This window comes from Pelmatolapia mariae, linkage group LG16_19 (assembly GCF_036321145.2).
Source record: "Pelmatolapia mariae isolate MD_Pm_ZW linkage group LG16_19, Pm_UMD_F_2, whole genome shotgun sequence".
In the NCBI taxonomy this organism is placed as follows: Eukaryota; Metazoa; Chordata; class Actinopteri; order Cichliformes; family Cichlidae; genus Pelmatolapia; species Pelmatolapia mariae.
In genome coordinates, this window is record NC_086241.1 from 52,440,261 (window position 1) to 52,455,513 (window position 15,253).

A 15,253-nucleotide genomic window follows, 5' to 3' on the forward strand; every position below is an offset into this window, starting at 1 on the left:
ACTGACCTGATGGGAAATGCGTTTGGTAATAAAGGAGTAAAACTGTGATCTTTGGTCTTTCATTGCTATTATCATGTAAGAAGCGGTAACTAAACCGACACAAAGAAATCACTTGTTTCAGTAATTGTTATCTGGGATGTAGAAGCAATGAAAGTGTCTGAAATGTTAACATTATCTCATGAAAAGGGTTTAATAATATACGAAGTGTGCTCATTTTTCTTATTGTAAGTCTAAACAAAAAAAAAAGAAGAAAAAGATTCCTCAGTTGGATCAGTCCTAATGCTGAGTGTATTCACCTGCTGAACCTTTAGTTGTCGTTGAAGCTGTATCAGCAGTTTCCATAAGATGTCCTCTTTGACATTTGACCTCAATCCCTGAAGCTTATTGGATACTCAAGCATAACATCAGCACTTTTGCTTTGAGGAGCTCTTCAGTTGTAGGATTAACTCAGGTGAGTTAATCCTACAACTAAAAAGAAACTTTACTTGACAGATTCAGACACATGTTATCTACTCAGTGATCATATGAATCTTTAAAGAATTACAGAATTACCTTACTCAGCCTCACTCATAAAGCTGTGCATTTGGTAAAACTAACAGTATTTAAAATAACCAATAAATAGAAAAATTAAGTACTGTACTTTATACCTCACAAACCATTAACCAGTGGTTGTAGCGTACCATATTTCTTAACTTGGTGTACCACTGAACCCTAGCAGCACACTTGCAAAGTGGATTGTTTCTCTTGTCAGATTTGTGGGGTCATTCGGGGGAGTGTTGTCTTCACTAAGATTGCAGCAGACATCTCCTTAGAAATCCTCTCTCAAAGGACCAGTTGGTGGAATAACCGAGTAATGAAGACTGTAGCAAGCACCATCAAATGGTCAGATCCCAGTCATGCAATGCAAATAGGTAGAGAATGCCAGCAGATCAGTTTGATCATGAATTCTTGTATTTATTTATTTCTATTTAGGTGAGATTTCACCATAGTTGGCAGGCCTAGCTGCTGGCTACTTTAATATTGTCTTCAAGTGTAAAGTAATAGCAAAATGTTATAGTTCCCAAGGCTTTTTACAAGCTGCAGGGTGTAATGAAGACTTTGGCAAATACCATGCAAATACAGAATAGATGGTAAACAAAAATGTGGTGGCGGTTCTGAGAAGCTGCCCTCACAGGCGATTGAAGTTCTGACGTCAGATTTACGATAGTGATATCAACTTCCGTTTTGCAGTTGTGGAGACTAGGTATAATACATAGTAAGTAGCCATAAACCTAGAAGCAGACTCTGTCTGCTTAAAGTAAAATGCAAAACAGTGCTTTACATATTTATTTTAATTTACGTCTGTGTTCCTCTTTTTGTCTCTCTCTTTTGCAGAGTTGTGTGCCTGTGCTGACTGGAGGTAAATCATGGAGGATGGGAAGCCAGTGTGGGCACCCCACCCCACTGACGGGTTCCAGCTGGGCACGATCACTGACATAGGAGCCGACACACTCACCATAGAACCGCTGAACCAAAAGGGCAAGGTGGGTTATCACACAAGTAAAGTAAAACACACGTGTACACACACACACACACACACACACACATTACTTTTAATATAAAAAATAATTCCAAATGACTATTTTTATTAGGAATTTGAAAGTAGTGTGTTGAATGAAACGTTCAATAATTTTATTAAGCGTGATTTCAGGTAGAAAGGCGTTAGCACAACAATGTGTACAATGTGAGAAACATGAGAGACCACATGTACAGAGACATGAATAAATAAAGGGCAGCAGCAGGTGTGCTGATAGTGTTGCCAGGAGGGAGAGCTGCTCATTAGGAGGTAAAGGCCACCTGTTACACCTGAGCCATCATGTATCCCCAGCAAGCAGGCCTCTACTGCTTACAACAGACCTGTACAGTAGCAGCTGCTTCTGCCTTTGTTTTCAGGTACTGCATAGCAAAGTCATGCTATAAAACATAGTTTGTTATGACAGGCAAATGTCTGTCAATCCGCAGATATCATGGCAAGGTAACAAGTTAGTCAACAAGCGCCCTCAAGATAATTTGCATATTTGCAAAAATAAAAGCGTTATTATTAACTATAATGTTAGCTCTGTTCTGTGTCCTATGCTAACGCTGTGACAGTATGACTGTCATCATACATAACCCCAAGACCCAAAATTAGCTAAATTCAACCGTCATTCATTTATAATTTACTATGAAACGTAGTCATCATTAATGTTAGAGTTCATGTAATATCAGCTATTATGCATGGTGGTTGTACAGGGAAAACATTATATGCATTGGTGTGCATCTATGGCATATAAGAATCTACATTGAGAATTTTTTTTAATTTTTTTATTTTCTTGAGATAAAACATGTCAATTTCACATGCTAAAGATGCAAAAAATGTTTAGAAGTGTCCTGAGGATCTGGATATTGCAGTTGCATCGCATCATGTCGTGCACTGATTATATTGCCATTGGAGGCAATAACATTAGCAAAAATATTGTTGACTAGAAGGTCAAAACTTTGTATGACAATCATCAGTGTATGCCTTCTTGCAAAGCTTAAACTCCCATTCACTGAACAAATGAAAGGGCAATTGAGTGTGTTTTTTTCAGTGCTCTGTTGAACTCATTAGTGCCTCAGCTTTCTGCAAGACCCTCGGTCTGGCTGTCTGCTTTCCTCTGTCAGTTTTACTGGTTAGACATTTCTCGCATGATTGTTATTGTGGACGACCAGTTTGTGCCAAGACCTGTTAGCGGGCACACAAAGCATATTCTCGTTACGCTTGCAGTCAGTTTTTGGCAAGAAACCATGCGTCAAAGCACAAGATGGATCAGTCTCACACAGATAAGCAGTTGTTTATAGTCAGTGTGTAGCAAACATTAAATGTATATAAAAGAAACAGATACTTTTAATATATACTGTATATAGCAACACACTCTTGATGTCAGTGTCGTTCTTGCATCACTGAATGATGGTGCCAAGTTGTCTGGTTACTGCAAGATCAGCAAATAACCTTACTACCATCCCTACCAGCTGTAACCCACCCACTTACTCAGTCAGGTGTTCAGATCCTGTTCTCTCCCACCAAATTATTCATTATCCTGCCATGTCTCCCCTTGTTTCTCTCACAGCCGACTTGTTCCATTGAGTTTATTTCCATGAACTCAGACTCATAAACAATAGAGTGAGAATATCAGTAACTAATTTAGCCTGGGAACATGTCACACTGAACATCGTTACTGTGATCTTTAAGCATGGGAAACTTTTCATATTTATTCACTCTTGCTTAACTGTTTATGATTCTTGAGAACTCTAATAAACATTTGTTTTGTGTCATAAGCTCTCTAAACTGCAAGGAGTAAGCAACAATTAATCTAGTGTATAATGTTGGTTGGAAAAAGCAAAGACAGTGCCACATGTAGCACACCTGTCTATCCTGGAAATGATATTATGTAAATGTAAAAGTGAAACTGTTCACGTTTTAGTCTTTTCTCGCTCCGATGAACCAAGTCTTCCCTGCTGAGGATGATGTCAACAAGCATGTAGATGACAACTGTGAGTCTTCACACGAACAATATTTGTTCAACATATTGTTAACAATAAAATGCTAATTATGTGTAACCTGTCTGTTTGCAGGTTCCTTAATGTACTTGAATGAAGCCACTCTCCTCAACAATGTTAGAGTGCGGTACAGTAAAGACCACATCTATGTATGTTGTTATTACCATCCACACTAAGCTGCCTTAGCACAAGTAATAATACGCCTGTCCTTTATGCGGCATATGCTTCATCATGAGGAGATAGAGTAACAGGGTTGAGTGTAAAAAACAAAGGATCAATTTTCTTGTTTCCCAGAGGGGAAAAGTACCAGCTTGTAAAGAGTGAAGGGAAGCTAGTAGTCATGGTCAGACTGGCAAGCCCAGTTCTGACTTCAGTCACTCACTTAGATAATAAGGGACAGCTGGTAGATGAGAAAATTAGAATGGATTATCTCAGCAGCCTTCAGTGGGGTGTTTTTCACTTCTTCTTCCTTTAATTGATTATTAAGACATATTTATTTGTAATATCTAGCAATTCACTCAAATGCAGAGACCCTAATCATGCTTTTATTTATTTCTTCCACAGACGTATGTGGCAAATATCTTGATAGCTGTTAATCCATACTTTGACATTCCAAAACTGTACGGCCGAGATGCCATCAAGTCATACCAAGGGAAGTCACTGGGCACCCTGCCACCTCATGTCTATGCTATAGGTGAGAGCTCACACCTGCTCAGTGTTAAAAAGGGGGGTTCAACATATAAGTAACTGAAATGCACATGTATAATGTATTATAATAATGAAGTGTATTCAAACTTGCCGTCTTTTGGAAGTAATACTTTTGTTACATGATTCTTTTAAGCTTAAAAGCTACACTTTAAAAGATTGTCTGTCATCATGCCCTGATTTTGCCATTACATTACTACTGTTTTATTTTTGTGTTTTTGGTGTTATATTTTATTTTAGCGGACAAAGCCTACAGGGACATGAAGGTTTTGAAGATGAGCCAGTCCATCATAGTTTCAGGTGAATCTGGTGCAGGAAAGACTGAAAACACCAAATTTGTTCTCAGGTAAGAATCCGTATGAATTATTTTACATTCTAGCCCCAGTTTTTCCTTCACATTTGATCCTTTCCTTTCTGATTCATGCGAATATAACATTTAAGAATGACTTTAGTTCAGACCTGTTCACACTCCCAATTGCTCCTGTATTGAATTCAAAGAGAGCCATTGGTAATATCTTCCAAATCAAAAACCATGCAGACAATGTTAAAAAGCCTATTGTATTAATAAATGATCATTTCACTATTTAACAAAGAACTATCTAAAGTTTAATTAACTATCAAGTTGCCATTTAATGTTGATGGATTCTAGAATGTTTTACCAGCAGCTTTAAAGGGAGAGCTGCTGCTTTAAATCTTAATCTGACTTTTATTTATAATGGATTTTAAACTTTTCAGATATCTGACCACATCATATGGAAGCGGTCAAGACATCGATGAGAGAATTGTTGAAGGTACTATATTAAAAGAATTCAACACTTATTCGTAATGTATTAAAGTTTTAATAGAGAAGGTGATCTTGAGTGTATTTTTTTGCAAATGTCAGCAAATCCCCTTCTTGAGGCCTTTGGAAATGCAAAAACAGTCCGAAACAATAACAGCAGTCGCTTTGGGAAGTTTGTAGAAATCCACTTCAACAGCAAGGTAAGCAATGTTAACAGATTAAGCTCTAGTTTGTTCTGTTTGTTTGTGTTTCATCAGTTTTAAAATTTGCACTGAAGACTTGATTTTTTTCCCTTGTGCTACCAGAATGCAGTTGTGGGTGGATTCGTCTCACATTACTTGTTGGAGAAGTCAAGGATTTGCATGCAAAGTAATGAAGAGAGGAACTACCACATCTTCTACAGACTATGTGCGGGAGCATCTGAAGACCTAAAGAAGAAATTACACCTTGACTCTCCAGACAATTTCAGGGTCAGTGGGTGCAGAGGTTTTATTAATTTGCCAACTGCCAACTGAAAGAAGTTTTTTATTATTATTATTTAACTATACTGACACTACAAACATCTTTTTGGTATTTTTCTATTGGTTGGCATTTCTGTGGAGGCCCACTAGATGTCACATGAGGTTATTTTTAGCGATGTAATTGTCTTAAATCCAAGACATCCTCCCAAGTGTGATCAAAAGCCCTTCAGTAACATAATAGTTCACAATTGAATTTTGGCTCTTTAGGATGCAATTATCAGCTCAGTAGGGGAGAGAGTTAGAGAGTATTAAAGTGTTTACCATGGCTTTTATTTTCCTCTAAATACTCTACAAAACAATGGTTAACAGAACAACAAGCATTTCAAGCTGTTCCCTCAGATGTTTATCATCGTATCAAGTCCCTGAGGCGACACCCACATCAACAGAGGCAATTACTTCATGCAATCCACTACTAGTCAGCTGTGGAGCAATATTTGAAGACAGCAGAGTAGATCTTTTCAGTGATGAAAATCAATATAAACATCCTCAGTAGATTTGCCACCATGAATAAATTGAATTTATTAAAATGCTAAACATGTTAAAAATGTTTCTAAGTGGATTTTTTTCTCTGTTGCAGTACCTGAACCGAGGATGCACCAGATATTTTGCCAGTAAGGACTCCGACAAACAAATCATGCAGAATCGTAAGAGTCCTGAGGTAATGTCGTGTCCTGACTTAATCCTTCTGGCCCAAAATATGAAATAATAATTAAACTTTGGGTATTAATCTGTTTTAACACTTAAATTACCTTTGTAAGAAGAAACAAAGAACACTTTAGAGTTCTTTCTTATGTAGATTGAAAAATAGATATTTTAATGTTCCCAACAGTGAGGAAAGTTCAAAACAAATCCCATATTATTGCTCAGAAAGTATGTTGCTAAACTGAGTTGATATGCACGAACTGGTTGATACCAATATTTTATGCCAAGATATGTGAATTTAGTAAATTATAAATAACACAAAAAATAATGCATTGTTCAGTAGACGTCTAATTAATATGGAACGATTAGAAGTTGAAATGAAAATTTCATTCAAAATGTAAGAGTCATGAAGAAAAGCTTAATGAGAACATGTATACTTTGGTTTTAAATGATAGTTACTTGATGTTAGCAAACTGTGTTCTTGCAACAGCCTACTAGTAACAAAGTGTTTAAATTTATGATTTAAAATAGGTTCTTTACAAGTTATATGTAGTCGCAACATTAGTTCATCCCTTGGGTTTAGATGCCTTTTTTAATGCTTGCAGATGTTTTTTTCTCACTAAATTTTTTACTTATATAATGATGAAAGGCAAGTGAGCTCTGTGGATGTAAGTGTGCATCACTAATAAATGTGTGCTGCTAATTAAATAATTGTATATTTGTTTGTTCCCACCACATTTTTGTTATATATAGGACAATAAGGTGATGTTTCTTTCTGTGTGTTACCTTGTGTGCTTCCTGCTCTTTTTCCTATGAGTTTCCTAAACTGCAGACTGACACTCTCTGGTTTTACATGCTGCTGTTTGTAGTTCAAACAGGAAACATGAGCGCTTGCTTCCTGTTCTCTGCGTGTGCATGCCTGGTTTGGATTTGCTTTGGTGCAGATGGTGTTTAAATAGAAATATAAAAAGAATCAACTTCTGCCAGTTATACAGTGCAGTGGAGCATAATTAGAGTATTTTTTCCAAAGAAGTACAATTAAGATTTAATTTTGAATGTTCTCATTTTTTGTCAATTAACCTTAATAAAACATGAAAAATTAAAGCATTCAGTTCCCATCACTCAACCTGTGTTTCTTAGATTAAAGTATAATCAGGACTCAATATTTAGGCATAACTCTACAAGCCTTGTTATAGTAACTATTACTATATAATTAATCTCCAATTTCTTTTCCTGATGATTTCTAATAAGTTTTATTTCACTGTATTCCTGGCCTTTCTGCTTTATTCAGCTGTTATGACAGCTGAGAGCAGCAGAGCAGCCCTAGTTTTAAGGATTTCCTGCTTGCTGTGTGCTGCTGGTGAAAGTTCTTTTAACCTACTGTTGTAAAATGTTTTGGTTTGTTGAGTTTTACCTCATACGTGTGGCTTTCTATTTAGTGGGAGCTGTTGGGTCCAGTTCAGTTCTAAATCAGATTTACTCATTATACAACATCAAGTTAATGAATCTTCTAGAACATAGATACCATTTACAAATGATTATATCATGATGCTTGAGTAAATCTTGATTTGAGCTGACTTTTTAAACACTTTCTGTTACTTTGTGGTTTCTTACTTTCGTGTCTTTTGCAGCACGTAAAGACGGGCGCACTAAAGGACCCTCTTCTGGATGACCACAGTGACTTTAACAGGATGTGTGAGGCCATGAAAAAGATTGGTCTGAACGACACAGAGAAGCTGGACCTGTTCAGGGTTGTCGCTGGTGTCCTGCATCTGGGCAACATTGATTTTGAGGAAACAGGCAGCTCTTCGGGTTAGATAAACATTATCTGTGCAATACCTTGCAACACATTTAGAATAATATGAGGTCATTTTCAAGAACTTTGACTTTTTGTGTGGGGTAGGGATTTTTTTTTTTTTGCTGTAGCTTGTTTTTTTTTATGCTTATCTTCTCAGAAGCAGTTAGTCATTTCTGAGACCAGCATCATCCATTTTTACCTTGCTTTTCTGTTTTCTCTGCTTCACAGGATTTTTTTACATTTCAAAATATGCCATTAAACTTAATAAGCAGCCCATAGTAATGAGCAAAACAAATCAATATCTATTTACTTTTTTATTGAATCTTAGCACATGGAATCCAATGTGGAGTTTTAAGAAGAGTGTCACCACAGATAAATCTGAAGTGGTGATGAAAAGAGCATCTGTTACCCGAGTAAACATGAGCTCGTGTTCCATTTATTTTTCTTGCTCGTTCTTTCTCATTCTGTGTCTATAATCAAAATCTCTGTGAGTGTACTTTCAAACTCCTCTGGGTGCCCAGTTTCTCTCTCACTTCAGTACAGTTCTCGCTCACACAAACCCCTTGTTAGAACACTTATTCATGCTCGGTGCTGCTATAAATCAAATTCCCCAAAAAGTTAGTACACTGTAAAATATAATATGTAAATGCGAACAGAATGCAGTGATTTGCTAATTTATTGCAATTTACTGTTTCATGAAAACATGAATTTGATAGAAGCAACAAATATCAGAAAAGTTGGGATAGCTCCATGTTTACCACTGTGTAGCATCCCCTCTTCTTTTAGCAACAGTCTGTAAATGTCTGAAAAGGGAGGAGCAATGTTGTTGAGATAGAAGTGATGTTGGTTGTCTGATATTGGGTACTAGCTGTTTAACAGTCCCAAGTTTTCACTTTCATTTCTTCCATTTAATGATGCATCAAATGTTTTAGTTGGTGAAAGGTCTGGACTACAGGTGGGTCAGTTCAGCATCCAGACTCTTCTACTATGAAGCCATGCTGATGTAATAGGGACGCTATGTGGTTTTGCATTGTCTTGCTGAAATATGCAAGGCCTTCTCTAAAAAAACACATCTAAATGGGAACATATGTTGCTTTATACAACCTTTATATACCTTTTAGCATTGATGGTGTCTTTCCAAGTATGCAGACTGCCAATTCCATAGGCGCCGATGCGTCAAAGATGCAGGCTTTAAAACTTGATAATAATCTGGATAATCCTTGTCCTCTTGAAGATGCAGAGTCTGTATTTTCCAAAAAGAATTTCACATTTCAATTTGTCTGAGCACAGAACAGTTTTCCACTTTGTACATGAGTTTTGACGCAGAGAAAATGGCAGCATTTCTGGATTGTGTTCAAATATGGCTCCTTCTTTACATGATAGAGCTTTAACCTGCAGTTTGAACTGTATTCACAGACAGTTAATTTTGGTGTTCCTGAGCCTGTGATTTCCACAACAGAATCCTGTTTTTTTAATACAGTGCTGCAAGAAGGCTCAAAGATCATAGGCATCCAGTGTTGACTTTCAGCCTTGTCTCTTACACACAGAGATTTCTCCAGATTCTCTGAATTTTTTCATGATATTTTGTGCTACAGATAATGAGATATTTAAAATCTTTGAAATTTTATGTGTGGGAAAAGTATTCCAAAAATGTCCCATAATTTGTAGACAGTTTTTTATGTGTTGATGATCCTTTGACTTTTTTTCCCTCTTAGAAAGCTGTCTTTTTATACCATTTTGTTATCTTGTCCCAACTTTTTTGAGACGTTTTGCCGGCATCGATATCAAAATGAGCAAATATTTTTCTTAAAATACTAGATTTTCTCAATTCAAACATTTGTTATGTTCTGTTGTTAGTAAAATAATGTCTTATGAGATTTGCTTGTAAGATGCATTCTGTTTTTACTTACACTTTGAACAGCATCACAATTTTTTAAAATTAGATTTTACTTACACCTTTCTTATAGTATGACTTGATTAAGTTTGGTTGCCATATAAAAAGTCCTTTTTAATGCTTATGTGTGTTGCTATTTGTCTTAGGTGGCTGTGTCCTGAAGAATCAGTCCAGCGACTCTCTTCAGTACTGTGCTGATTTGTTGGGCCTGGATCAGGATGACCTACGCGTCAGCCTCACAACAAGGGTGATGCTCACTACAGCAGGGGGCGCCAAAGGAACAGTTATCAAGTAAGAGGAACGGCACAGTTTTGATAGTCTTTTTTTGAGTGGTTTTGTTTAGAGACAAAGTTCATTTTATTAGGAAGCCGTAGTCGTTTCAAACAGTCTGAAGTCACTGAACTGACTGAAGAAATATACTGCAGATAAAATATCTGTAGCCAGGGAATACTATTAGACTAAAATTCAAATAAGACCCGGGCAGTGGTAAGACGGACTTTGCTCTACTTATCCTGACAGTGAACAAAATCGAATTAATATAACTAAGTCAGTTACAGCCTTGTCTATTTGAGTACACCAGTCGCACAAATATATGTTAATACTTTTTGTATAGTAGTATTTTAACTAGTCAAGCTTTGTTATTGTGATTTTTTTTTGTCGGGTTAAATAGAGCATGTTCAGACTAGAATATGGCATTGGCAGTGCTCTTGTGTCATTTTTGTGATGATGTGGTGTTGGAGTGATGGGGCCAGGTTTGGTAAATTAATATTTCAGGAGGGCCAGATGCTGGCCTGGCCTGGAAGTATTTTCTCCACATAAATAATGCAGCCTGTATCTAAGGAGGCAGGGAGGGGAGCATGGCTGCAGTACAGTACAAGCCCGGGTGTCAAGGGAGCAGGTGGAGATAAGAGGGGGGGTTGGTTTTGTCATTAAGCCTCAGACAAATCCACCCTGGCCCTGTAAGGCTGAGGATAGCAGAGGGGGCGGTGAATGCATTGAGGTGTGCATGAAACATTGCGACAGATAAAAACGCCTGTCACTGAGATAAACTGTAAAGATCTCATGTGTTTTCCCTGCAGTCTATTACTACTGTTACTGTTTGTAATGGATAAGGGCTTTTTGGATTGGGTTGGGTGTGTTGAATATCAAAAGAAAATAGAGGTAAAGATATGGCAAGAGTGAAACCTTTTTATTTGAAATTCATCTGCTTTCCAGCTGGGACTGCCGAGTTGAACTCTTAGCCACTGTGGAGCTGCACTTTGTCATCAGTCCCCTCTTTAAATATTTAAAAATAAAGTTTAAGTTCAAGGTTCAGATTTTAATTTGAATATCTTGTCTTTGGCACAGAATTCCACATTTTTAAGAATAACCTGGAACAAAAGGTGGAACGATACTGGGCAGCAAAAAGTGTCACATCGACGCAACAAAACTTTTGGTTTAATTATAAAAAGTAAAAGAGGGAGGTTTAATAAGACACAGGCATGTCCCAGTTTCGGACTGTGTCAATGCCCCACTTTATGCCTCTCTCCAGGGTGCCTCTAAAGGTGGAGCAAGCAAACAATGCCCGCGATGCCCTGGCCAAGGCTGTGTACAGCTGCCTCTTCGATCACGTGGTCAAACGAGTGAACCAGTGCTTCCCCTTCGAGACCTCCTCCAACTTTATTGGAGTGTTGGACATTGCTGGGTTTGGTAATAATATACAGGAAAAAAAATCTAATTTTACTGTATAATTTCTTTTTTTCTACTGGCTGTCTTTAACATTTAATCCACTAACGTAAGAACTTTTCATTTTCTTAATTAATTGAAATGTGTGTTTTCTGTTTATTTCTTCTTAGAGTATTTTGAGCATAACAGCTTTGAGCAGTTCTGTATCAATTACTGCAATGAGAAACTGCAACAGTTCTTCAACGAACGTATTCTCAAGGAGGTGGGTGAGCCCTGGGTGAACTGAGGTGATTTTGGGGCGGTTTACTTCTTTATCCTGGGAAACCTGCCACATCATGTCACTGATAAGCCAAACTTACTGACTCTTTCATGAGGCAGGTGGAAGTTGTTGGCATGCTAAGCTTTTCTTTTGTTTCGTTCTCTGTTTTCTCACTTTTATCTTCACCCCCATCCCTCTCGTGCAGTCTCTCATTAGAATACTAATTTCTCAAGGGACACGATAACGCATGTTTCTCTCCTGTGATCTCTTAACGTTAGTCTCTTCCAAGGTCTCCAATTAGTGTGCCACAATTCTGGCTTTAGCCTCTTTCTCGTTATCTGAATCACATATTGTTGGTTTGATGTTTCTATTTGTTTTTTGGTTTTTGTTTCTTTTTTGGAGATGGATATTGTTATGGATATTGGATATTGTAAGGCCACTCAGAATAATCTGAATTAACTTTTACAAACTTTTAGAGTAAGTCTTGTTTTCAGTGTTGATTTTTGATATTTAATCATGTTTTTACAGGAGCAAGAGCTCTATCAAAGGGAAGGGCTGGGTGTGAATGAGGTGCATTATGTTGACAACCAGGACTGCATAGGTGAGTCTGTGCCAGCATCTTTGCTTTGACCACATTTCCTCCTGAAGCTGATAAAATGGCTGATTTCAGCTTTTTCCAAATGACCAAAAGGGAACTTTGTCCTGTGATGAAGCATTTGTATAAGCACCGCCCAAAATGTGCTAATATCTTTTGGAAGAATGGTGTTTAATCCCTCCAGAGACTTTATGTTGCTTTGCTTTTTTTCTTTAATTTGTTACCTGGTATCTGTCCGTACCTTGGATGGTTCTCGTAAGTGAAAACGGGTCGATAGACTGACACTCTGGGGCATCATAACCATGAAGTGTCGCCTTTGAGAGCTTGCGCTGCAAAATAGCAAATGTACAGAGATTGTTGTGACTCTCTGTAGAGCTCACACACCACAAATGTACTGAGGTTAGTTCAAGTGTAACATCAGCTCACCCACATGACATTAATTTGGGCCATTCCTCTAGGCTTCGCGTCACAGCAGCGAAAATACACCTGTCAGGGGGACAAAAATACCGACTTCTCATTATCCTCGGAGCTGGCACATCCCTGTGTCTGAAGGGAGCAAGCGCGATGAGTATTTGTGGGTTTCACGGCCCTATTGTGCTATGAGAAGCCGGCGAAATGATACCCCCCCCCCCCCCCCCCCCCTTGTTGTCGTTGCCTATGTCCTCGAATGAATCCTCGAATTAATGGGATGAAGTAGTCAGTGTATCAAGGTGAAGCAGTTTGATTTGTATTTCAAAGGCTGTGATTATTCAGGTGTGAGGTTAACTGACAGCCATGAATAACATTTATGACTTGCAAATGACCGTTTGGGTTGGCCATTAATTCACTCATCAATCTTCAGGATTTATGCACAGGTGCTTGTTCATGCAAATTTTTTTTTTTGGAGGTCCTTGGCCATTAGATTATTTTCCAAGCGCAGGATGTCAGATGAATAATTCAGTTATTTGGCTAAATGAGCATCCTGACGAACATTTTGTGCTCTGAATATTCATATTCCAGAAATGATAAGCAGTGGAAATTTCCAATAAATCTATATCGAGGAACAGAATGTTTTGTGATTTTTTTTCCAACTTGTTTCATAATTGCTTTTGTGATTTCCACATTATTCTACGTGAATGCTCTTTGTTGTTTCTAAAAACGTTTTTAAATATTTTAAACTTTAAGGATGAATGGATATCACTTGCTTTGAGGTGTTAACATAAATTACTTTTCAGATTTAGTCAGCTAATATTTAGGACAATAGGAATGAAAGGATTGTTATTCACAAAAATTCTGTCTGGACTTAATGTCACAATGCTGTGGCTGATGGACAAATATTTGACAATTCCAGATCTAGTGGAAGCAAAGCTGACGGGAATCCTGGACATTTTGGATGAAGAGAACCGTCTTCCACAAGCCAGCGACCAACACTTTGCACAGGCTGTTCACAGCAAGCATAAAGACCACTTCAGACTCACGGTCAGACTTCATCCTTATCCTTTCTCTCTTTGTTATTCACTTTTCCCTTCTTTTTTGCTTTTTCTCCTTTGTTCTCTTATTATTCATTTTTTGTTAGACTAAAGACAGGACTGTCATCGTAATCATTCTTACTCTTCCTGTTTGTTACAACACTTTTGTGAATGACGCACAATCTTACTCCCTCCCTCTGTCGCTGCCTTTGCTGCTATTGTTTGTCACTTCGCCTGTATTTCTGCATGCATGAAATCTTTTTAAATATGTTGCCTTGACACTAGTTTGGGCTTAAGATAAGAGGAGGCTGCTTGCAGCCACACTACAGTAGGGAGAGTTGCTATTCAGATATATAGATATAGATATTAATAGAGAGAAGAATTTAATCCAAGAGCTAAACTCTGCTATGCAGTGTACATAGGCTCTTAATGTTGTTCATTTACTAACCTAATGCCCTGTAAACCCTGTAAAAAAAACTTGACCTGCAAAGACATTTCACATTTAAAGTGAAATCATCTGATCCAGGTTACACCTGTTAAATAGCTAATGATGAAGATAAAGAAGCCCTGAGCACTCAGTCGTCATGTGGACAAACAAAAGTCTGCTGTAGACACGATGATGGATGGGTTTAGTATGAAATCAATATATGTGTTTTAACATGATATGATTTACTTTGATCGTCTCTGTCTTAGGTTCCCAGAAAGTCAAAGCTGACCATTCACAGGACTCTCCGGGACGATGAAGGCTTTATCATCAGACACTTTGCTGGAGCAGTCTGCTATGAAACAGTAATTCTTAACACTCATTATCACGTATGGCTATTGGGACTGAGTTAGTACTGACAAGATCCAATATGAAAATACGTTTCACCTCTATTTTTACACAAAGTTCATCAGTATTTTTTTGGTATTTTGCCCCAGTACACCACCACAGTGGATAACAGTTCTATGGCCAGATGAGCCCCGTTCCCTTGTTATTCCATGGCAAAGTATGAAGATAAAAAGTTCTGGAGACAATTCCAAGTATTGAACTTTTGTTCCATTAGCTGCTCGGTGGAACTAAGGTCTAGAATCAAGACACATCTATTCATGAATGTCATGAATGGAAAGACAGGGGCTTAGAACAAGGAGCAAACCACTAGTTACAACCAGGAACAGGAAAGCTAGATTAGATTTTTCCAGAAAACACCTAAAAAGCACAGTTTTCTAAAAATTCTCTGGACAGATGAGACCAAGATGAACTTGTAATAATGGTAAAAGAAACATATGGATAAGCAATGAAGGGGTTAATGATATGAAGCATAGCACATTATTTTTCATACTTGTTGGAGCCAATGTTATGGCATGGGCATTAAACCCTGTCAGTGGAACCAGGTCACTGCTGTTT

At 37.7% G+C, this 15,253-nt stretch overlaps 1 protein-coding gene across 2 annotated transcripts in view; it reads left to right on the forward strand.

Annotated features, from left to right (window-relative positions):
• myo6b (myosin VIb) overlaps nt 1–15,253 on the forward strand; it is a 41,532-nt gene that overhangs the window by 2,068 nt on the left and 24,211 nt on the right. For both annotated transcript variants that reach the window (XM_063497854.1, XM_063497853.1), the window contains exons 2-17: nt 1,375–1,523; nt 3,483–3,552; nt 3,634–3,707; nt 4,123–4,252; nt 4,504–4,609; nt 4,999–5,054; nt 5,147–5,244; nt 5,350–5,514; nt 6,143–6,223; nt 7,839–8,019; nt 10,046–10,190; nt 11,431–11,588; nt 11,735–11,826; nt 12,352–12,424; nt 13,749–13,876; nt 14,560–14,655. In XM_063497854.1, coding sequence (XP_063353924.1) covers nt 1,407–1,523; nt 3,483–3,552; nt 3,634–3,707; nt 4,123–4,252; nt 4,504–4,609; nt 4,999–5,054; nt 5,147–5,244; nt 5,350–5,514; nt 6,143–6,223; nt 7,839–8,019; nt 10,046–10,190; nt 11,431–11,588; nt 11,735–11,826; nt 12,352–12,424; nt 13,749–13,876; nt 14,560–14,655 — 1,770 coding nt within the window. In that variant the 5' untranslated portion in view covers nt 1,375–1,406. The remainder of the gene's footprint in view (nt 1–1,374; nt 1,524–3,482; nt 3,553–3,633; nt 3,708–4,122; nt 4,253–4,503; nt 4,610–4,998; nt 5,055–5,146; nt 5,245–5,349; nt 5,515–6,142; nt 6,224–7,838; nt 8,020–10,045; nt 10,191–11,430; nt 11,589–11,734; nt 11,827–12,351; nt 12,425–13,748; nt 13,877–14,559; nt 14,656–15,253) is intronic.